At 40.5% G+C, this 23,355-nt stretch overlaps 2 protein-coding genes across 2 annotated transcripts in view; both read right to left on the bottom strand.

Annotated features, from left to right (window-relative positions):
* Nucleotides 1-9,009, bottom strand: part of hmcn2 (hemicentin 2) — a 42,684-nt gene extending 33,675 nt beyond the window's left edge. The window contains exons 1-9 of the mRNA XM_075468508.1: nucleotides 8,517-9,009; nucleotides 6,824-6,894; nucleotides 6,295-6,453; nucleotides 5,658-5,780; nucleotides 1,268-1,439; nucleotides 1,042-1,148; nucleotides 831-951; nucleotides 478-741; nucleotides 218-362 (exon numbers count right to left, since the gene is read on the bottom strand). Coding sequence (XP_075324623.1) covers nucleotides 218-362; nucleotides 478-741; nucleotides 831-951; nucleotides 1,042-1,148; nucleotides 1,268-1,439; nucleotides 5,658-5,780; nucleotides 6,295-6,453; nucleotides 6,824-6,894; nucleotides 8,517-8,787 — 1,433 coding nt within the window. The 5' untranslated portion in view covers nucleotides 8,788-9,009. The remainder of the gene's footprint in view (nucleotides 1-217; nucleotides 363-477; nucleotides 742-830; nucleotides 952-1,041; nucleotides 1,149-1,267; nucleotides 1,440-5,657; nucleotides 5,781-6,294; nucleotides 6,454-6,823; nucleotides 6,895-8,516) is intronic.
* A 590-nt stretch (nucleotides 9,010-9,599) lies between these two features.
* Nucleotides 9,600-23,355, bottom strand: part of LOC142382527 (neuronal calcium sensor 1) — a 15,937-nt gene continuing 2,181 nt past the window's right edge. Inside the window, exons 4-11 of the mRNA XM_075468506.1 lie at nucleotides 23,107-23,249; nucleotides 19,979-20,003; nucleotides 15,096-15,234; nucleotides 13,209-13,287; nucleotides 12,788-12,876; nucleotides 12,624-12,701; nucleotides 11,944-12,051; nucleotides 9,600-11,464 (exon numbers count right to left, since the gene is read on the bottom strand). Coding sequence (XP_075324621.1) covers nucleotides 11,953-12,051; nucleotides 12,624-12,701; nucleotides 12,788-12,876; nucleotides 13,209-13,287; nucleotides 15,096-15,234; nucleotides 19,979-20,003; nucleotides 23,107-23,170 — 573 coding nt within the window. The 5' untranslated portion in view covers nucleotides 23,171-23,249 and the 3' untranslated portion in view covers nucleotides 9,600-11,464; nucleotides 11,944-11,952. The remainder of the gene's footprint in view (nucleotides 11,465-11,943; nucleotides 12,052-12,623; nucleotides 12,702-12,787; nucleotides 12,877-13,208; nucleotides 13,288-15,095; nucleotides 15,235-19,978; nucleotides 20,004-23,106; nucleotides 23,250-23,355) is intronic.

Here is a 23,355-nt window from a genome sequence, read left to right as displayed (position 1 = left end):
AGTGAATTATCAACACCAGAAGAACAGATGCTTTGTTCATTTTTTAATATGTCAGAATCATATATGTAACGCTCACAAAATAGACATGTGCATGTCCGTTACTTGATAGGCTAGTCTAGAAGGAGTCAGGCAGTACAAATGCCTTAATTAGAGTCTTTAAAGTAGGTCATGGGGACAAGGAGCTGCAGCATCAGAAGGAAACAGAAAAAATACTCACTGAAAGAGCTTCTCCTCTCCCAGTGTAATCCCACTTTTGGTAAATCTTAGCCTGTAGGGAATGTCACTCTGCACTGAGCAGCCAATCACAGCGGGCTGCATGTAAAAGCCTTTCACCACGTCAGGCATTCTCACAACTGGGGGATCTACCCAAGGGAGGAAACGAAGGTTAAATTTTACGTGGGAGATTGATGGGGTGTGAGAAACACTGCAGAGTGGCTTTGGTGAGACATGTCTGCACGTGAGGGTGGGGGTTCTTGCCTGGAATTATGTTGGTGTAAGAGACACTGGACAGCCTCTGGAAGCGGAAGCCCTCCTCATCCTTGCCTGTTATCTTGATAAAGAAGCTCTGTGGAGGGGTACGGAACTCTGGGAGGCTCCATAGCCCTCGTTGGCCGAGATCAGAAGGCAGAGGTACGGGGATCGTGCGCAAGGAGCGGCCTGAGCCCGATATGAGCTCCATGTGGCTCAGATAACCCGGAGGCTTCAGGCCTGTGCATTTTAGCATAACATGGGCTGGAAGTCCTGAGACAAGGAAAGATGGCATGAAGTCATCTTCACCACACAATCTATGTCAAATAAGACTCATGAAGCTATGAGAAACCTGTTGGCACCTTTTATTGGTCTTTCTCTGGTGTGGTTGAACTCTGAAACGGGCACAGTGGAAAAGCCAGCCCGAAAGTCTAGATTGCTGACCCCTGTAACCCTCAGAGTATGACGCCCACTGCAGCTTACCTTTTGAGAAAAAGTAACAACATTCAATTTGAGAATATCCACAAACAAAGTAAAAGAAGCATACTTATGGATTATCCACAAGAGAAATACCTTGAGTTTCCAGGCTCCTGGTCTAGGAAACTTAAGGTTAATGACACGAGCAGAGTTCGGAATATTCAACAGCTCTTTAAGGCCCTGCTCTACACCAACACTCCGACCTTGTGGAAGAAGAGAAAACAGAGAATCTTCAATTTTCAATGTGTATTCTACTGTTTGCAGGCACAGATAATCCTGTGAATTTACAAGAATAGTTGGAAACAGCAAAATGTGTGATTACCAAAGGGATCGCTTAGCTCGATTTGTGGTGCTGGTCCACTGAGTGACACAGTGACCTCTCTGAGACTCGGGTCAAAGGGCACTTCCCATTTGTTTTCCAGGGCACTGTCATGGTTAGAAGACAGCAGGTGGACTTTCATGGCCTGAACTGTCTGCTCTACCCACTTTAAAACCTAGCAGGAGAAAAACAGCATTACACAGCCAAAAAAAACACAGAACATGTCACGCTAAAGGAGGCACATTAGGACTACTTGAGGCAAACAGAATGGATCCCTTCTCAATTTAGAAAGACAGGACAGGGACAGGAAGGACCTGACTGTGGCATGTCACTGAAACCCCCCGACCCTTTCCCTTCACTGCTCTTTTCTTTCATTACAGAAGTATTCCACAGAGGGATTTTGCCTAAACAAAGGGAAAATGAAACAGCTCAGCTGTCAAACTGATAACATGCAGTTTTCTGCACTCTCAAGCATATATTCCCTGAAGAGTATCTCTCACAGTGGAAGTTTGTCAGGCAGCAGTCTCGCTCCTGCAGCACAGCTTTCATGAATCATACAGCTTGTTCCCCAGAAGAGAAAGCAGTGGGGGATGTGGGGGAGTGGTGGTTTGTTGGCTACATTTTATAAATAAACTGAAGTATTCATCTGTATATTCACCAATATTAACCACACCAAAGACCATTTAGAAATATAAATGGGTAGTTGTGTCCCACTTTTCTGTTAAATGGCTGAATGTAAGAAGCTAGATGAGGTCAGATGGTGACACATTAATACTGCATGGGGCTCATTTATTAGTCATTCTAAAACTCCCAGCAAAGATTACCCAAAGGCTGAAATAACCATGGACAGGTTGATTATATTTAATGGTAAAAACAGTCATTACTTAGGATATCAAGTCTCACAGTGACTCTCAAGAGACATATCTGACTATATAGACTTTCAGTTTTGACAGCTGCTTGACCCTCTGTGCATAATCGTTATCGTGGTATTGATTTCGAATACAGTTTTCCTTTTGTGTGCTCTCAACTGAAAACAGAAGAAGCAAAAGCTGTTAACATTTCACAGCATCTCCTTTCAGTGGCCACAAAAGAAACGTCTTCCATCTTTCAGATGTTTAACAAGTAACTGCTGTCTAGTATTTGTTTTGACCTCATGTAAGGAGGCATTATGGTCGAGCTGCGTGTGCAAAGAAACAAACTGAAAATATTTCCTCATTTTGGCATTTGAAGACAGAGCCAGCAGCAACACGTTTCAAGACATTTACCACAATCGAAACAAGGAAAAGCTTTAATTTAATCATCAATTCTCCACTTTTTGTCTATCAGTTCCACTGAGTGCTGACAGCAGCTGGTCCCTCTCGCCTTTTTACAACTGGAAACAGCTGTAATGTGTGCCACATGTGCAGTCATCACCAGCAGAGCAGGAAACTACTCGGAACTGACCTATATCTGCCCCGGGATAGTATCTGTTTCTTATGCAAGATAGTAGAGAGGAGCGGGCATTAATCTGCTCTCAGAGCGCAGATAAAAGGAAGAATAGCACAGAGGTGGGATGACTTGCTGTTCCGGCCGCTGTAGGTCTGGAAGAGCACGCTGGGCTCTGCGGCCACTCCCTCAAACACCAGGAATGCTGAAGATCTTAAGTCCTGTGAAACCTCATCCTGTGTGTCTCAGATGAACAGACTTCGAAGGCTCTAACAGGAAGGACCCCCCTCTGCTTTTCATAGAAGCGTGACAGATGGGTCAGAGAATGAGTGGTAGCAGAAGCGGGGGTGATACAGAATTCCCCTAACTCATCCAGGTACACTACTGGAAGAGAAATGTGGTCATGCTGTGGACCATGCCTGACTCAGAACAACCCAGTGTGCAGGGGTCAGCCTACTCTTTACCCAGGTTTAAACACTACAACCACAAACATTTTCTGTGAGACATGCTGCTACAAATAGAGTGGACTAGTACCTGATAGAGCCCCTGCTCGTTCTCAGTGGGAGTGAAACACACAGAGGCTCGTGCTGTCATAAGTAGCCCCTACTGGAGGGAGGCCGCTACACCATAGGAGATGGATCTGTTTAGCACACTCAGGAGGACGACTAAAGAGGAATGTTACCTAAATTTCATTTTATGCTTATACCACCATCACCCCCCCCCCCCCCCCCAACTGAATTCACATAATGACGAAACCATAAGGGCGACACTATAAAGGACTATTCAAGGCTCTTGAGTTCAGCGAATGAGTACCATGTTAGACAGAGAAAACAGAACAGCCAAATCCTTGTTACTCTGTAAAGATTGGTTCATTATTTGATTGGTCAGATGATAGTAAATTTATCATTAGCTATTGTAGAAATTATCTAAGAAATTTTTCAAGAAAAAGCATTCAGAGGTGTTTTTGCTGTTTTCTTACGATTTACAGAACAAGGAATTAATAAACTCATTGCTGAATTGTACAACTATTAATCAATAATAAAACAGATCTCAAGCAAGCAAATCTCAAATATGAACCTCTTTAAAACGCTTTAAAATGATCCTTAAATGTATATAGACAGCACAGCAGTCACTATCTGGAAGCTCAAATATCACAGTCCTAATATATGATCATTGACTCCAATTGACTACAAGAGACATTATAGGGTACAGATCATGGTCCACGTTTAACAGCAGATTTTTGTGGTTTTCTCACCTACTCTCTCTGTTAACACATTCTCTTTCTGATCACAACCAGTCAAATGTAAAGACTGTGTTATGTAGAAATTACAAAGAGCTGTTGTGTGAGGACCAGGAGCCAATACAACTGGGCAGCTGTGTTGGGAGAAGGGAAGCCATATCCTGGGATTAGATACTAAAATAAGCAGTCTGTTTTCTCTCCGCTCCACCCCTGGCAACCAAAAAGAAAAAGATTTGTATATTTTATTTGGCTGTACATTATTAAGGGACTATTAAGGGAGAATATTTTGGTTAGATTTGAACCACTTCTGAAGTTTTTAGGGATTAAAGGATTTGCATTAATTTTTAAAAAGTATGCCACCCAGGAGCTATAATCGCAGTAACTTTATGTAAATTCTAGGAAAGAAATGGCTATGGTTATACACATGTTCATGTCACTATATACTAAGGACATAGCAAAATACTTCAAACTATAGAAACTCATTTGGGGTTCAGGTCTAGACCAAAATTTGGTCTCCTAGCATGACATCACAAAAATGATATTCAAACTCATTTTAAACAGCTGACAGGATTATGGTGTGATAACTGCCCCACACATAGGCTGCAGTGTAGGCTTCACTGCATACAAGTATGACTTGACAGGAAACAGACCCGCACTCACACACACAAACACATCTGAGTTCAGGGGTTCACTGGGCCACCGGTTTACAGAGCTGCTGGCTGCAGCTCAGAGCTGCCCGGCCATCTCCTGTGTTGACATGCAGGATACCAGTGTCTCTTCCAGAGGAAATTCTGGCTTCTTTTACGGCTGCCTGGGATGTGAACCCCGCTGTCTTTGGCCTCTGAGATAGGGTTTCTGTTACATGCTGCTTCCAATATAAAAGAATCACTCGACCGTATCATATGAACAGGAAGTTTAATGTCAGCATTAGAATCCTTTGACTACACTGAATGAAATCACTTTTATTACATCAGCAGGTCAAGTAAGATTTTGTGATTGTTCTGCCCCAGCTCTTCTCCTGATGTAGGAAATATACTAAAGCATGAAAAAAAGGTAAGGCACTCCTACTCATAAATTCTGTTACTAAGAATAACTATTTTTTTCTGTGAAAAAGATGATTAAATTTATCTTTTTAGTTGTCCTATGAGTAGTCCTCTGAATATTGTCGAGCCTATCCAGGCCTCAACTTGACCCCTTATTCCTGTTAACTGTCACTTCTTAATTAAATAATGCACAGAGGAAACGGCGACATAAAAAGGTTTCTTATCTTCTTATATCCCTCTCCTTCTTTGTGAGCTTCAATTATTTTAATTTTCAGAGGCATCTACTTAAAGTAGCTTATTGCCTCTGAATGTGAGATGTGGAGTGAAGATTAAGGAGTCAGAGTATTAATTAATCCTTGAAATTTACATCACTTTGTCTTTCTGTACAATCATTGTGAAGAAGCCTTAGTCCTAATAAGCTTGTTAATCTTGGTAAAAGTTACCTGTGAGCACAGATTTCTTGCCTGTTCAAAATGTTTTCATGCACAGAATAAAAAGTAATATAGTAATTATGCTTTAAATGCCGAAAAGAATGTCTTATATTTAACTTTATTTCCTGCTAGTTCAACAACAAAGAATTTTTTTTACCAAATTTGTCCAAACTTTGATTTATAATATATATATGAGTTTAATGTAGTTTTGGTCATCAGTGATTGTAGTGCAGTGCAGTTTGTTATGTTCTCACCTCGTTAACCTGCTGCTTGTCCAAGTGAAAGATTTGTCCAGAGGAGGTGGCAGCGATCTCCTCGTAAGCCCTGTAACCAGGGTGGGAGCGGTCCCCACAGTCCCCAGTCAACACAAAAACAACCTTAGAGCAAAGGGGCAGAGAGTTAAGAGGATTACTAGTGTTTGCTTTCTACCGACTTGCTTTCAGCTGGCTCCAAAGAGACGCTAATGTTCATTGTCATGCTTCATGTGAGGACTGGGACCGATGTAACTTATCCTTTGTCATCTCAGCATTGGGAAATGTTCATTTTTCAGTGCTTGCCATCGTACTCATTTTCTAAAAGTATGCAACAAACAAAGCTATCTTCAAAACTATGTGGGCTGTAGCTGACAGTTTTAAAAAAAATGCAGATTTAACCCAATTCCTAATAACATCAGTTAAACAGTTTCACTGTGGGATAATTCAACTCCAGTCATAACCAATGAAAGGTTCGAAGACATGATTTTGTCTTAAATGACATACCATAAATTTGAATCTCCATCATGCATGTTTTGAACCGTTTAACACTGATATTTTGCCTTTAGTTTAGGAATTTATGGAACTTGCTCCATTCTGTAAGATCCCGAAAAACCTTGCAACAGTCCTGTGTCTGTACCTGTGATTGACGGAGCTGCACCAGCTGCAGAACATCTCTTTTCAGACGGTAATCTTTGGCCCTGGCATCAGTAAAGACATAGATGAAAGATCCAGGCAGGGAAACCTCCAAGGCTTTCTTTATAGCTCCTATACTCATCTCAGGGCAGTCGCCCCCGCCCTGTATGATAGAAGCACACATCACGATCAAGTATTATGGAAAGAAAGCAACTCTAAAAAAAAAAAAATCAGATTTGGTTTATACATGAATAATGCTGTCATGGTCCAGCTTTTGGAAGAGTGTGTGCCATTTGGGGGGAACACATATTGATTCATGTTCAACAGGAATGTTTAAAACCTGAAACAAATCTATCTTTTAGAAATCCAAACATTACTGAATCAGTTCGTTTTTCTTGTTTTAAAATTGCCCCGCTATTAGACTGATTAGCAAATTTATCAAAATTCCCTAATTGTTCTCTTTTGCTATAGTGGTTGTTCTCAAGCCATAGCAATAGGTGCAGTAGACTGAATCTGTGTGTTTTGTTTCCCACCTGCACAAACAGCTCTTGCAGATCCTGCTGGAACTTCTTTGGTTCAGTGGTGATGGACACGGGGCCAATATCTGTGAGTTTATAAGTGAATCACACAGAACTTCAACACAAGTTTGCTTTTTTTCCACTTTGTTTTGTTTCGATTTTTCAGTGAAGAAAATCAGATCAAGTCTGTTCAGTATGTTCTGTTTCTGCTCTGGTTGCTAGATGACCGTGTAAAATGCAGCATTCAGTCTAACCAAATAACAGCTTTAACAGCTTTTTCACAAAATTCAACAAAAACACCTTAATCACAGCAAACGACTTTGTTGTTCCCTCTGAGCAGCTTAGACTCTACACCATCAAATTCTCTGATAAGTCGCAGCCCAATTAATCTGAACCTGAATGATGCACTGTAGCCTTTGTGAAAGACATGAATCGAAATCGCACATGCTGTTCTGACAAAATGACCATGTTCAGATTCTGTTTAAAACTAATCCTTGAAATCTGACCAAAGCTTCAGTCGATGACAGATTCATCAGTTTCTGCAGCTGTACTCAGCATTTTGATCTGGATGACTTCTTCAGGTCTCAAGCAGCAGCAGACCGAACAATGATGGATAAGAAGTGCATGTCAGGACCTGTCACTCACATCCTCTGGGGTCAATCAATGAAATGGTAGTCACTTGCCAAAACACAGACAATGTATTGTTTTTGATATAGAACGCTGTTGTGCTTAAAAACAAGCTTTTTTTTTTAAATTATAGTTGCTACAGAGAAAACCCTTATTAGGTAGGGTGGAACTCCTTTCAGTGAGTCTGTGATTGTTATTCCAGCTGTCAAAAAACATTTTGTCATATCTTTGTGAGGCTATTGATGCAGAACTTGCAGACATGTGTCTAGCTGATGACATTCCGTTTTCATTCTCAATCTATTTTCCTGTGGAAGTGGCTTTCAAGTCCTTGTCTCCTCCTCGTGGGGGCCTGTAAAACACTGACAGCACTGTCACGCCTCTTTGTTTGTCAGCCACTGTGGCTTCTTTGTAATCTTGAAAGTTTACAAGGTCCCCAAGGGCAGGGCACATTAAACACAGACAACATGTGTGGTGTTAGCCCCCTTGTCCCGCCTGCTCCCCCTCAGGCTGGCTAAACTGGGGGCTGTGAGCGTTTTCCGGAGGCTGAGGGAGGGCTGTGTGTATGTATGCATGTGGGGGTGGGGGTGTGGGGGTGTGTGTGTGTGTGGGGGGGGGGTGATTGGTGTAATTGCACACAAGCAGACAGCATATGCTTCTCATCAGTGCACAAACTCCATTGGAGCACTCTTATTTTCAAGAAGCTTTTCCATGTAGATGGACATATGCTGGTAGATGAAGCTTACCTGCTTAATGTCTTGCATCAGTTTGGGTTTAATTTGTTGCTTTATGAGAGTGGACCTCAACTGAAACTGCTAAGCACTACCCCACGTGCTACTGTTCTGCTACTTTTTTTGTGATTTTCTCAACAACAAAAAAAGGAAATGATAACTACAATAAAGCCATGCTGAGTCTGAAGTCGGGCAAATACGGAAAACTAAGCGATAATTTGGACCTGGCAGACAAAAAAAAATACGACAATAAATCTTAATTATGTACATTCATTCATAAAAATGTCAAAGACATCCACAATTACAAGAGGTGCCTCTTTAGCTTTGTAGAACTAACTTTGAGCAGAAAGTACCTGGGTCGTGGAAGGGAACCAGGACGAAGTTTTTGATAGGTCTGGTCCTCCGGCTGAGGGTCTTCTCCAGGATCCGTGACGCTCCCTCAATCACCTGTTTCAGATCGTCGTACATGGAGCCTGTAACATCGAACACAAAGGCCAGGGTCGAGGCGCTGTCATCGGATTCATCACCCTCCTCAACCCGGGGGTGCACCAAGGAGTCTGCCAAAAGCCTGTGTACGCTGATAAAGAGCACCAGGACAAGGCACTTCAATAAGGCACCGGACATTTTTCCCCCAGATTTACTGCATCTGTCAGCCTGGATGAAGCGAATCACACAAAAATGTAAAACAAAAAAAGTTTTGAAAAGTTTGGATTTCAGTGCCACTCAGACGAGTCTTGGACTGCTTCCAGTAGATAAAAAAATATATATTTGCAACGAGACGACTCAAGTAAAACACTTCAAAATCGAGTTTGAACAACTTCCACAGGAGTACATCCGTGCGTAAAGTTTGGAGGAGCGCGCGGACTGTCTGTGCGTTGGAGAGCCCCAGGAGAGCTGGTGCTCTGACGCTTCAAACGGGGGCGGAGATGGGTATTAAAAGGTTCCCGAGATCCAACTTGTTTTTTGTGAGTGTGTGTAACTCGACCCCGCAGTGACTTCGAGGCTTTAACCCTATTCAACACTCCTCACCTTAATTAGATTTTAGTAGTGTTGGGCCCCCGAGACTCGATTTTCAGCTACTTTGTGCACATTACAAGCGGGTCTGCAGTCTGTATTTTGGACATGCCGACAACATTGTCTCAGTAACAGCCTTTTTATAAATAACCATGGTTTATATACAGCATGACACCAAGCTAATTTTATACACAGCCCACGCTGACAGATAGTCTCTTGCTATATGAATATCACTGTGCTTTTTGCTCATCTGGATAGAAATGTTATTGATCCTGAAAAGTCATAGGCCTACTGGTGCTTTTGATGAATATGACACGTCGTATAAGAAGATATATCGTTACAGATTACTGCTTTTATGAATATTAAAAATCCAATGTATCGTGTTTAAAACCCAGAATGTTCTTAAAACAAACAACTGGTGGTTCACTTCAAAATACATTTTTACTGCACTTAGTAGCACATGCTGTAAATACAAAAATAATCAAGGATGCAGCTAAAGGACATAACAGTCTCCGGTTAAAGCTCTGGATATTTCCTCTTTATGTTACTTGCATCTGTCCATGATGAGAAGAAAACAAAAAGTGGCTCTGAGCAGATACACGGAGCCCAGCAACTTCCAAAGCCACTGAACCTCATCAATTCAGACATGTCAAAACATCACAATTTTATGTAGTTCACTGTTCATTACATAACCACACAGTGCAGGCATACACCACACAGCAAGTTGGCATGTTAGAGTCTGTGCTGCAAAGCATACCAGGCTCTAAAGCTTGACAGGACACCTTTCACTATTTGTGGTGCGATGCTGGACCTAAAATAGATTCCATTTTTAATACAATGAATTAGAGTCTGTGCAATCAGGGATTATTTTCATGAGAGTTGATTATCACCAAGTCAAAAATGTTACAAATAAACATATGAGCAACAGTTAATCTACACAGCAGCCCCCTAAAATGATCCAAAATACTGGCATATAAAAAATAAAACACTGTTTTCTATCCATTACAAAATAATAGAAATGTTTGCCACATAAATGCATTTTATTCTGTGCTCTTATACTATTAAACAGATGAATGACATTAATAATTCAATAAATTATAACTTGCATAAGGCATAAAATATCAATGTAGCTGACAAAGCGTCTAAACACTCTAAAATAAAGAATCGAAGAATGAAAAAAGGCATCGTCACATGCTCAGGCCTCACACGGAACTAATACCAACTAGACAATTGCGACCACAGCGCCTGCAAAAGCTTTACAACCAGAAGTGATGTCTTGATTGTGGCTCTCAATTACCAAGGCTTTGTGTAGCCAAGGGTGGAGTGCAATGCTCTCAAAAGAAATACTTTGCTTCAATTCTGACGTAAAGCTGTAAGAATTTACTGTTGCTTGGTCATGTCGTTCAGCATGTAACTGTGCAACAGGGCCAACAATACACACTTGAGCTAAGAGGGAAATGAAAACACAATAGGGTGCAAAGACTGCAAACATAGTAAAATAATCCATAGAAAACCTTGTGCTACTTAAACATTCCTCTTCAAAAGAAACTTCTGTTCTCTGAAGGAAAGGAAACCTCAGGATGCGAGAGAGAGAACAATCAAACAATAATAATAATAATAATCATGATAATGAAAAATACAGTGCAATACATTTCAAGACTTTTGATAAAAATAAAACTTCATTCCATATTTATGAGGAAAGTCTCATAAACGCAGTAAAGCAGAAAATAAATTACCATTATATTTACATTATATATAACAAACACTATACTGCTTTGTAACTTTAAGTTAGTGTTCGTTTTATCATCCAGTAACACATTTTTCTAGACTTAGGTTTAATGTCGCTCCGTGTGGTGATGAAGAAGCAGCACAGTCCCTCTGAGCAGTTCATCCAGCGCTTTACAGCATGTGGATAAGACACACACAGACACCTTGGTGGGAGTTCAGTTCCTTGGATTGTCCATGGAAAAACTGCAACACTGCGCTTGTAGAGATGTTGAAACACTGTCCATAACACTCACTGGTGTGCATGATGCTACATAGCAGTAGAAGCACAGATAATTGACTGGGGGTGTACTGACACGCTGAAATTCTCCGTCACATCAGAAGACATTTTTGTTCACTATCCTTATTGGAAATGTATCTTGACACAGAAGTCGGGAGGCCGTGCAACGAAAGTTTGTAGTCCACTTCTGGGTGTTTAGGTTATATGAGGCTTCAGCCGATTACAGGTGTGATGGCGCTGCATTGGCGTGTAACGGGCAGGAGGATGCTGAACTGGACCCATCTGAGAAATTGTACAATTGATAAGCATTTCAACATATGGCAGTGATACCTGGGTGTGCTCACAGCATGCTAGATTACAGCTATACAGAGCATTACTAAGAATACAAATGTCTTCACAAGCTCACTTCACAGTTGGCAAACACTGAGCAGGATGTCAGTAACAATTGGCAGCAGCCAGTGTATTACATTAGATGGTGAGAGGAGGGGGCTGTCTCAATCTTCATTCAGCACTGCATGACTATTATACTGCCAGTAAACAAGTGGGCCATTTAAATAATTCATAAGAGCAAAGTGAGAGCAGAAAGTGGCTTCACCACATTGGGATCATCCCACGGACTGACTTTCCTCTTTATATGCTTGGCTGTGACGAAATGAGAATTACACTATATTAAAATGGAGCTAAGCATGACCTGGGATTGAAAAATCATCCAAGCCTTCATCCAAGGCATGCATGTAGTATCTTGTTAATCCCCCACTCACCTTACGTTCCTACACCAGCCCATCATAGAGTGACAGGGCCTGAACAATAGAAGGGTCTGCCTTGGAACCTTCCTGAAACTCCTGCAGAGTCAGCTTCCCATCTGCATTCTGCAACATGAAGCAAAATCAAACTGAAGCCGTGTAACGTTTAACACAGAATTACCAGCAGGGGGCAAAATAAGCTCTTAGGCTGCACCATGTTACTCCTGCTTCATGCTGACAGACTGATCTTTGGTTGAGTTCCCTTTGAAGGTAGCCACTCTGATGGTAAAAATCCCAAATCAAGTGCTGAACAGCTACTCCTATGGGCTGATCTTGGCTGTAGTGAGCTCACAAACACACCAGTGCAGGCTGCGTCTCATGTTTCACTAAAGCTGAGGAGATTCTTGGAGCTGAATGAATGGGCACTGAGGGCCGTTGGTGGAGGTGACAATAAGTGATGTTTATAGACGAAGGGCAGTGTTAGTGACGCTTAGATAGCTACGGCTAACAGCTCTAAACTTAACAGAGCCCATATCAAAGCCCTGAGGGTGGCAACAAAGGCAGACCCCGTCCTATTAATGGTAAACTGATCATTATTACTGCACTTACAGCGATGTCAAACTTTCATGTTGAAACCTAAAACATCACATCATCTAATGCATTATCATAGCTTTTATCTCTTCAGGTTCAATACTAACCTTGTCCATCATTGCAAAAATACGATCTACTCGTTTTTCTGGTGTGTTTTCTTCCTCAGGCAACTCCACAGTGTTTCCCTAAGATATCAAATCATTAGACTTCAGACTATACAAACAACTCTGGAATAGAAATCAGATCAATTGAGAAAAAAACAAAAACTTACCACCATCTGATATATGGCATCTACTATGTTTAACATCTCATCACGAGTTATGTAGCCATCATTGTCAAGATCATATAATTTAAAAGCCCCTGGGAAGAGACAAAATTAAAATTTAACATAAAAAACTTTTACTGCGACAAAAAGAAGGTTTGTGAGTTTCATGTCAGAAAGCTGCTATGATTTCAAAGATATGCCAGTGGTAATACTTGATGTAAACTCTGTTGAACTTTGTTCAAAGCTTAATCAAACTGCTACAGCTGAAGTTTAAGTTTCAGGTTTTCCACAAGATGTACACAAAAGGTTTTGGTCATCATTTTTTCTGTTCTCGACCGGTGCTCTTAGATAAGTGATGTGTCGCAATCTAGCCTAAATCCTCTCATTTAAATGTAAAATAAAAAGAGGAGAAAAGTGTTTTTCTTACATCTCAGCTTCTCATCCAGAGTCCCCCGGGATGTCACGGACAAGGCCTGGATGAACTCAGAGAACTCTATGCGTCCATCCTAGAAAGTGACAGGAGTGAGGGAGAGAATCAAGGGAAACCAGAGACAAAATAAGAATCTCACTTCACATTAGCTGTAGCAGTACTTTCCTGAACTCCTTCCTGTTTCTTCACAATGTCCTTGTATTCTCCTGAAAATGGGGACAGACGTTAGCTCAGAGTGAGCTGCTATTTTTGCCCCGCACCTGGCTCTCTCCTGAGGCTGAAATATGTCACCTCTGGTCATTAGCAAGATTGATGCAACTGGTTCGTCGTTTAAAGGCTACACTGCCCAAACAAAACCTCAATGCATTGGTACCATGTTTCATATTTTCTAACCATCCCACATCATGAATGGCTGTGAAAAATAACATGACATTCATTTAATCTCAGCTTTTTGAAAATCCACCAACATTTACAATTTACCTCGAAAATGGTGTCCTGTATTTTTCTGTGAGAATATACATTGTGCAGAAAGAAGTCTGCTGATATGGAAGACAATCAAATATAAAACCAAAACTCAAAGTGCCTCAAATGCCACAAATTTAGACAAACTCATTAAACTATGACCCACGGTCTCAAGCATGAAATTCTTCACATTCAAAGTGTAAACAGCAGCTTTAGGATCGGATGCTCTGTGGATAAATCAATTTTCTGGCAGTGGAGCCACCAAGATTTTAGTCAATTCACATTTCCATCAGGTAGCGGTGGATTCTGTTGCATTACAAAGGTTTTCCTACATTCCATCACAACAGCTGAGGACACGTAACCCCCACTTGTCCCTGCTAATCTTTCAGAGAAATGGCCAGGCGTTCTTCATGGCCCTCAGGGTCAGCTAACTTTATCTCTACCAGACGTCTGCCTTGCCAGAAAATGCTGAAGTCATGCGTTGCCGATTACATAAGCTATAAAAACTGTTAAGATCAATGCATTCTTTAACAATGGGGTGCCTAACACTAATGAGGGTCATAGCTAAGCATCTGACTGATCTTTCTGACACAAAGCCTCTTAGTTGAAGTCAATAAACCTGCAGGGGCTCACCAACATCCCAGGAGCTGCTCACCTATACTTTGTCTGCCTGAACACAATTTAAATAATGATGTGCGGCTGCAATTAAGGGGATTTCTTGAGGTAAATGTGATGTAAGAAATTGGTGCCATTAAAATTTGCTTTGTCGTCGTGCTGAAATACTTTGCGGATGTGACCATATACAAGAGACGAGATCAATTCTAATAAAAATGCACAAATATTACTATATTTATATACATATGTATATATAAATAAAAATGCACCATGACGACAGAATCAACTATGAGGCTGAAATACTAAATCACAATATTCCAGATAAATAATTTCAAGAGTTGTCTGTAGCCTTTTGTCATCAATAACATTCGTGTGTGCAATAAAACTCTTGTTTGTCTAAGCTTAGAGCTTTTTTGTTGTAGGTGTTGATGATAATCGTGATATGAAGGAAAATTATATTTTTTTCATTTATTCATACACATCGATCGTAATTAACTGAAGACTGGGAATAAATTCAATGTACATTTTTTCCAGTTATGACTGTAGTTACTCTTCAACCTCTATTTTGGGTGTAGTTAATTTGCAACATACCCATGACAAACAGCCTTTATTTAAAAGGAACCTTAATAAATGACATTATGAATGCAAACCTGAGAACGTGCAGTTGGCAGTGTGGCAAAATAACAAGAAGATCCTTGGAATAATAGCCAACTTAAATTAGCTCCATCCTCAAGACACTGACCTGGTTACATCTAACCTTTGTCAACTTTTCTTCAGTTTGAAGTAACAAAGACATTGACCACAAACCTTATTTTCATCGAAAACATTAAAGACGAATGAGGCAAACTTCGTGGGATCTCCAAAAGGAAAAAATTGCTTATAGATCTTCTGAAAGCCCACAGCATCCAACTGCCCACTTGGACAATCCTTGATGAAGCCTTTGTACCTGCAAAATAAAGATCAATTAGAGACTTTTCAGGAAGCATTATATAATCTATAGTAGACTATAGAAGTCCTAATAAAGACAAGACTGACAGACTGAAGTGACCTCCACAGTAGACATTACTGATTCAGTTTGAAAGAGTGTGCTAGATCAAAAAGGAAAAATGCAAAGCTATTTGTCTCAATCACAGATAAGATGATCGCCTTAATGAAATAGCAAGCCCAGGGTGGTTAAGTCTAATGAAATTCCTCTCTGCTTCTCTTCTGCTAATATGCGTAGCTGATAGATAAGTCGAAGAGCTTCCTTTTTCCCCTGGAAATGACATATCTAAAGAATGACTTAACATCTTTATTAGCCTATATATAGAAGCATCTCACAAGCAATTTGAAGCGCAGTCACTCAAAGGCAGGCATTTTCCTGGTATTTCTTTGTTCGTCTTTCAAAGTCATTCTGTCTAACCAACAGGTCAAGGAGCAAAGAAGAGCTTCAGCCTCTTCAACCATAAATGCAAAGCGAGCCCTGGTTAAAAAAAAGAACATCTACACACAAGGGAGCACAGCATGTGCATCTGCGATCCAGTTAAGGCTATTCAAAATAAAGCTAGGCTTTAATTAAAGCTAGAGAGAGAGTGTGTTTTGATTAAGACTGAAGGCCAGCACAGAGCTTCTCCCCTTAAACTCTTTACTTTTAATCTGCCCTGAAGATAAAGAAGCAAGCTCCATTCAGTCAAAAAGATGGGGAGCCACTTTGAACAGAAGCTGGAGAATAAAAAGTTCAGCAAGAAGAGAGGCGACGAGACGGCAGAACCATGTAATTCTCCCATTTGAATTATTTGGAGATATGCAGGAAAATGAAAGCCCAGCTCGGTATAATGCAGTTTATATAATTGGTATTCAAAGAGAAAAACGCACCATGCGTTACATAATCCAAAACCGACCCATTTTACCTGAATTCTTCCGTCATTTCTTAGGTGTGACTCTTTAAAATGACATGACATATTCTGTATTAAGTATACATATTTATGCAGGGACCATTGAGCGACATTATTAAACAACTTACTGCAAAAACAAATAAAAAATAATATATTCTCATTTCACTCAGTTTTGGCAATAAAGACGTATTACATGTGCAGCAATAGAGCACAATAGAACTGTCATGAAATGGAAAGAAAATAACTTAATATCCACAGTCCCAACAAGAGGGACAAATAGAACATTTCAAACCAGCATTTCAGTACTGATATACAGTAAATGTGCCAGTCGCAGATACCAGACCATCTGTTTTTACTTAGCATCGAGAAATTTCATGGCAGATATTATACCCAGAAATGTGTTTTTGATTGAAGCTTATGTGAGTAGTGGAGGCATAAAGCTTCTCTGCATGTTGCAATGCAATAAAGGGAGGGTAAATGAATTCATCCGGATGAGGCACACTAAGATCACAGACCACATTAAAGTGTAATACAGACACCTGGATGAACACTCATTTAAACATTTAACAACAAACATTACAATGATTATGTCACGTTTTGTTTCACGGCTTGAGCTTGAGACTACTAAACATGTACTTTAAACAGAATGTCTAAATGTTCTTTCTTTAGAAGAATGAAGTTATTACATGAAACCCAACACACAAATGCTTGTAAAAAAAATAACACAAAGCAGCATTCCCTGCACCTCATGATGGACAGGCAGCACACAATATCACCTTCACTCAATAAGAATGACATGGAGGTTGAGCAGAAAAGAATAAATAATTCAACAAATGGAACAAAGGTATTCTAATTATCAAATCAAATCAAATCAAATCAAATTTATTTGTATCGCACATTTCATGTACAAACAGTTCAAAGTGCTTTACATAAAATAAAAGCATTGCAGCAGGGAGTGCAAGAAGCATTAAAAATACATAAAAGAATATAAAGAGAAACAAATAAAATAATTTAAATGAATTTAAAAACAGGCAACAGTCTAGATAAGTTAAAAGATATTTCATGCATAGACACATGAGAAAAGAAATGTCTTTAACCTGGATTTAAAAATGTCTACATTTGGTGAAAGTTTAATCTCCACTGGCAGTTTGTTCCACTTATTTGCAGCATAACAGCTAAATGCTGCTTCTCCAATTACGGCGTTCATCACCCAGCTTGTCTACAGAGAGAGTGATGTGCACTCCAAGAGTCCTGAATTACCTTGGATTTTGATCTCTAGTCAGCACAATTTTGTAACCTTGTATTAGAGTTGAGTGCAAGCCATGTAAACCTCAGCATGCCATTCCACCACTGGCTGCCTGAGGGCATATCTCAAAACTGAATACAGATTTTTTTTCTTTTTTTTTTCTCCAATATACAATTACACACGTCTGTCAATACATGGGTGAGCCCTCTTGTGGACAGAACGTCTTGTGGTAAAAACAGGTTCTAACCCACAAAGTTTCATAGAATGGTGAAAGTAATTTTCTGGCCAATTTTTACACTTAGTTCCAGACAGCGTACTGCAGGCAAGGCCTAATGGGCAAAAAAGGAATCCTACACTGCATTATGGGAAACGTAGGAGTTAAAAGTATAGATGCTGCTCTACATACATGTAAAAATCTGGCACCTACAAAAACATAGCTCACACTGGACTGTTAGGTTTAAATACATGTTATTCATTTATACTATATAGTTTAAGTTACTGGATATTTGGAAGATTAGAAAATCATTTTTCTCTATCTATCTATCTATCTATCTATCTATCTATCTATCTATCTTAGTCCAGTACCTTTGCATTTCAAAAGCTACATATTTCCATTTTTTAAATCTATTTCAATGTAAATTGATCAGTCAGCCAGAAAATAGCATCATTATTTACACATAAATTATGCACATAATGCTGATTGCTAAATTTAACAGTGCGATTACATGAAAACTATGCTTTCGTACAGTGGTACAGTGGGTTTTGCACCACAGCGTAAACATGTTTGCAGTGTCAGCCAATCATCACATTTTTAATCTGTATCACTGCTTGGCCAGGGACAGAACATGTACAAGAGATCTTTGTGGTGACATTTGTGCTTAACATACACACGCACACACGCACTCACACACACACACACACACACACACACACGCACACACACACACACACACACACACACACACACACAGCCTGTACATGAAGTAGTGTAATAATGCAACTTGTAGGGCTATAGCAGATGTGGCAAAGTGCATCAGACCGCACTGGGGAGCCAGCATGACAATAAAATTTCCTGGCATTTGCTACCTCTCTTTGGCATCTACCATGGTGGCTTGCTAAAGAGCTGTGGAGGATGTTTTTTTTGCTCCTGCCTCACTGGCAGGAACATCACTGAGCCATGAGATTTTGTTATTGATTTCAGGTAGGCCTTCGGCATACTAATGACGTTGCCTTAGAGGAGAATTAGAGGGGAACAAATTTAATGCACAACACAGGCATTTATCTAACCCTGCTAATACTTCTGTGTCTGTGCCTGTGCTCTAATTACACGCCATCTGGCATTTCCCCTGGTGAAATTCCCTCTCATCTCTCACACTCAGCCGTGTTGATTGCTGCTGATCTTCAAGTGAGGATTCATGCAAACTTTCCTGTGAAAGACTGTGAGAGTGATTGTGAACGAGCAGGCTGCACAGCCGGCGGTGTTGAGGGTCGGGAGGGGTGGGAGGCGGGTATTCCGCCCTAATGCTCTCAAGTAGCCCCCGAGACAAGCCAGCTCAAAGATTCTGGACCCACCAATGCCTGCAATATCTACTGCCACTGCTGCTGTGTGCCCGGCTCCTTTCCCCTATAACGCTCCTAATAGGGGATGTGAAGAGCAACTGGCTTTTGAGGCAGAGCTCTTTTCATGCATGCAAAATAAGGTCGTGAAATGTAAAACCAAAGCAGGAGAACTGAAGTATGAACGTAGAAGAGTGATCACTTTATCACAGTGGTTCCTCCTCTAAAACACAGATTGTTTATTGTTTTAACAGCAGCTTGCCACAAAGAAAAGCAATGACTACACATGTTAAAGTTATCCCTGAAATGAGGATGTTTTTTTTTTTCCATTTGCCAATAGCTATCACCATGTTCCTTCAGAAAAGTATCCACAAACTCACACAGAAACAAGGCTGACAGCTCTCGTCTCAATTTTTATTCCCTGAAGCGTCTATGCTTTATAAATGAACATGGTGAATACAGACTGGGATGGAACAAAGTCTGAACCTTTGTAGGATGATGCTGGTATGGGTCACACTGACACGTAGCTACAAAATCTGACAGGAAGGATTACTAATCTGCAACCTTGCAATGCCAATGTGGCCATGTAGTCATAAAAGCCTAAAAGTCAAGCAACCATGCACCCCAACCATTTCTCTCTTATCAGACATCCTTTTCGAAAATAGAAAAAAAAAGGTTGTAGAGTAATGCATCATGGAAATGTTTGTATTGGTCTTATCAGCCTTCAAAGTCATTTAGTCTCAGTGAGGCTTCAAAGTTGTTCTATTTTCAGAACTCATCTGTCTTCAGGGAAGTGTGAGGGAGATGGCTTCAAATCAACTATGAAGCAAGCTGTAAAATACACAGTCTGGAGAATCAACAAACCAACTCCTGGGCAAAATATTTCAAGGTGGGTTTTGCTGGTGGATCTTGTTAATACCCGGCATTCGAGTAAGTTCTATCAGTGAAGACAATATTTCTGATTTATCGTTATTCACACACAAGTCTCATTAGAAGTAAATGTACACACTTACCACTGCTGCACCTCTTTTTCCGTAACTGTAAGAGAAGTAAAGAGTGACGTGAGCACAGAGGAAAACTTTGCTTGTCCTAGAAAAAGAAGCCTGGTAGTTAATCATTCTGGCCTAATCCTTTCCAAACGCTTATCCTCTGAGCACAAATTCAACAATCAACATACAAGTGTTGAAAAGCAGCCCTTTTTCATTGAGAAAAGAAATAAACGATCCCAGTGTTTCGAAGACAAACAATCATTCCTCCTTGCTAGGATAGTAGTAGACAAGTGGGAGTACACCCAAGGGAGGCACCAAAAGACAAGCAAGGCTGAGAGAATGAAGGTCAGCCACAGATTTAAGAGAGAACAGTTCAGCAGCAGGATGTGTTATCATGCCCACACAAGCACCACTAGCTTTTAGCATCACATCAACCAATCCCACATGGCTTTTCTTTGATTCTTGACTTTCTCTAAAGTAACCAGAGCAAATTTCAGCCTCTAGACCCCTGGGGTTACTAATGAAAATGAGGGCTGAGAATCAATAACTTTAGTTTAACCAGTCGGTCCTTTGAGAGGAACTTTCTGAAGTCCTGTTGCTGCTGCTACACAGGTCTCAGAATAAATCTTCTCTAAAACCAACTCTACTGGGTCTGGGGCAAAGGGAAAGGTTCATACATCCAAACAAACAGTGTGTTGGTTAAACACTAATTTTATCAATTATAATGTTTAACCCTGAGTCACTCACAGTCATGGTTACTAAGAGGGCGTACAACTTAGAAAACAAAGTGAACCATGAGTGAGCGAGGGAATGTCTACATACACTTGCTAGAAATTAAACACTAGAAAATTACAATCTAGTACGCATATTTTTCAGTACACTTGCGAGATAATAAAACATGAATTTTTGTTAGGGATTTATGAAATAGTATTGAAAATATGAAAATAGCCATAACAGAACAGAATCTTAAAGTGGGGATTGATAAGGAGACTGCTTTTTCATGCATGTGTCTCCATCTCGGTTTGTTCTGCTCAAAAATACACCAAGAAAGCCATCATATGACCGCTTCCTGGGCAATAAATGTCAGGTCAATCTCACAACTGTCAGCCAAGCCAAGCTACCATTAAACTGGCCTCAAAAGACTGTATGCACAGACAAAAACTGTGGCAATTTACCATGGCCAAGATTGAATACTTTTTTTTTTCAAAAGTCTTACATAACTCAGTCAGAGGCAATGGGCAATAATGCAATCAGCCAATTGTAGGATACTGCAGGGTCAACTTAGCCCGGTTAGCAATGCATGGTCTGCTAGAACACATCCGGCTTGTGACTTTGTCATTGTAAGTACCATTGTCCCTTTGAGAACTTGAAAATTCTCGTGCTATCTGGTGGGTCTACCCTACATCCTACAGAGATTCTAAGAGGACAGCTGGTCTATCTATGCAATGCCAGAGCAGTGTTACAGAAAAGCATTTCTGGGTGGAATGAAGCTGCTGAAATGTGCAGATGAGCTAGAAAAAACATTTCCCACAAACCTTTACAGAAAACATGGAAAACTACTGGCTACTAGTCACAGCCTTTGCACAGGTTCATTCTATCTTTGGCTGGAAAGCATAGTACTGAAAATATCAAGTCAAAATAACTGATTTGCTCAAAACAGAGCAGAGGACAGACATCTGATTATACACTCTGAAATGAAGAACCCTTATTGTTGGCCCGGCATTGTTGGTTGTCTGTTAACACACAGAGCATTTTATTTACTGGAAAAAACAGGCTCTTTCTTCTACCACTGAAACAAAAAGAGACATAGGCACAGAGATTTAAGTCCCCGTTCTGTCAAAAACCAAAAGAAACCACTGACTAAAATGGCAGGCAAAGCTTCTCGTGGGAGAACGAGACGAAGATGCAATACGATGAAAGAAAGCAGAAATCATAGTCTGAAGTCAAGCAACCACAGAACAAGGGAGAGTGATCACACTGGGAGAGAAAGCTTGGTGCCCCTTTCAGCGATGCTAACCAGATAAGATCGTAATTATACTATTCCATTCCCTGCTCAAAGAGGGCAATTAGAGGGTAAAGCTCGAGAGGCAGGGTGAAAGGGTAAGAAAGAAAGACAGCGAGTACAGGACAGCAGCAAGCGGTCCAGCCCAGCATGATGCCTAATCTTCCTCCACCGCAATTTCCTGGTATAGCAGCCTTCCTTGCTTCTTCTGTGGAGGGACCCACCACACAAATAACACTGTCATTAAGCAGCCAATGGATGTCAACTCCCACTCACACCTGCACATTGTACTGCTCAAATAATAACTCTGTGCTCCAGAAATAACACACAAATGATTAAAATAAAGTCTTCCAAGCAGACATTGCCGGTGGTGATTAGAAATGTGATCACCGCTCAAATTCAATTAAAAACTGTCGTAAAGTCTATTTCCACCCCCCGTACTTCTGTGTTCAGTGAAAGATGACACGCTGACAAGGTGGCAGAAGCAGAGACACAGAAACAAGAATACCAGATGTAATTGTCATATCTCATACTCAGGTAAGTTTTTGTGCTGAGGGTCATTCTCTTTCTAGATGTGAGCTCACCATAACTGTCAACCTCTATCATGCCGGAACGTAATCCATAATTACGGCATGAGAAGCACTGCATGAACTAATTTACACTTGAAGTGCCATGTCTGCCACTGAACCCAGTCAAAGTAAAATAACTACACAAATAGAAAAGCACGAAACCACATCCATCCATGACAGCGAAGACCAACTCAACTTCTCCATGTATATATATATATATATATTAAGATGCTGACTGCGACTTTCTGTCTGGCCTCAACCAATCACAGTTTGCTGCAAAACATTTAAATGTAAATTCAAATGAAAGGGGAGCTTACTCTGCTGACATCTAGATTAAGCTCTTTTCTAAGAATAATGAGAAAGGTATGGAATCCCAATAGGCATAACTATTTACTGTAAAGACTACTTAATGCAGAGTGGGTGTATAACATGATTAGCTGCAGCAATAAAATTGATATTAGGTGTACCTATAGCATTCTGTATGCTCAGCCATAATGTTTTTTTTTTAATTTGCAGGCTATGCAGTTCAGTAGATTCACGCAGGCTTTCTTTATGGAGATTATAGAGAGAAGGATACTCACAGTAGGTTTTCCTTGTCAACTCCTCCACCACCTCTGGCTTGAGCTTGCTGTTTGATTTGCCCATGATCTTCAGCTCTCTTCCACACCTTCAAATTCACCTTGGCAAGCAGCACCTGTTACTACCTCCTCTCCAGTGTGTTCCTCTGCCAAAAACATACAAAAGACGTGGGCCGGTTATGTGCAATGACACCAATTAGAAATAAGAGAAACACGCTCTTGTTTTGGTTTGCTCTGGCGAGTTTAAAAAAA

Source organism: Odontesthes bonariensis, chromosome 6, assembly GCF_027942865.1.
Source record: "Odontesthes bonariensis isolate fOdoBon6 chromosome 6, fOdoBon6.hap1, whole genome shotgun sequence".
Classification (NCBI taxonomy): Eukaryota; Metazoa; Chordata; class Actinopteri; order Atheriniformes; family Atherinopsidae; genus Odontesthes; species Odontesthes bonariensis.
Note: the sequence above shows the minus strand (reverse complement) of the source record. Positions and strands in the feature narration are given on the sequence as shown.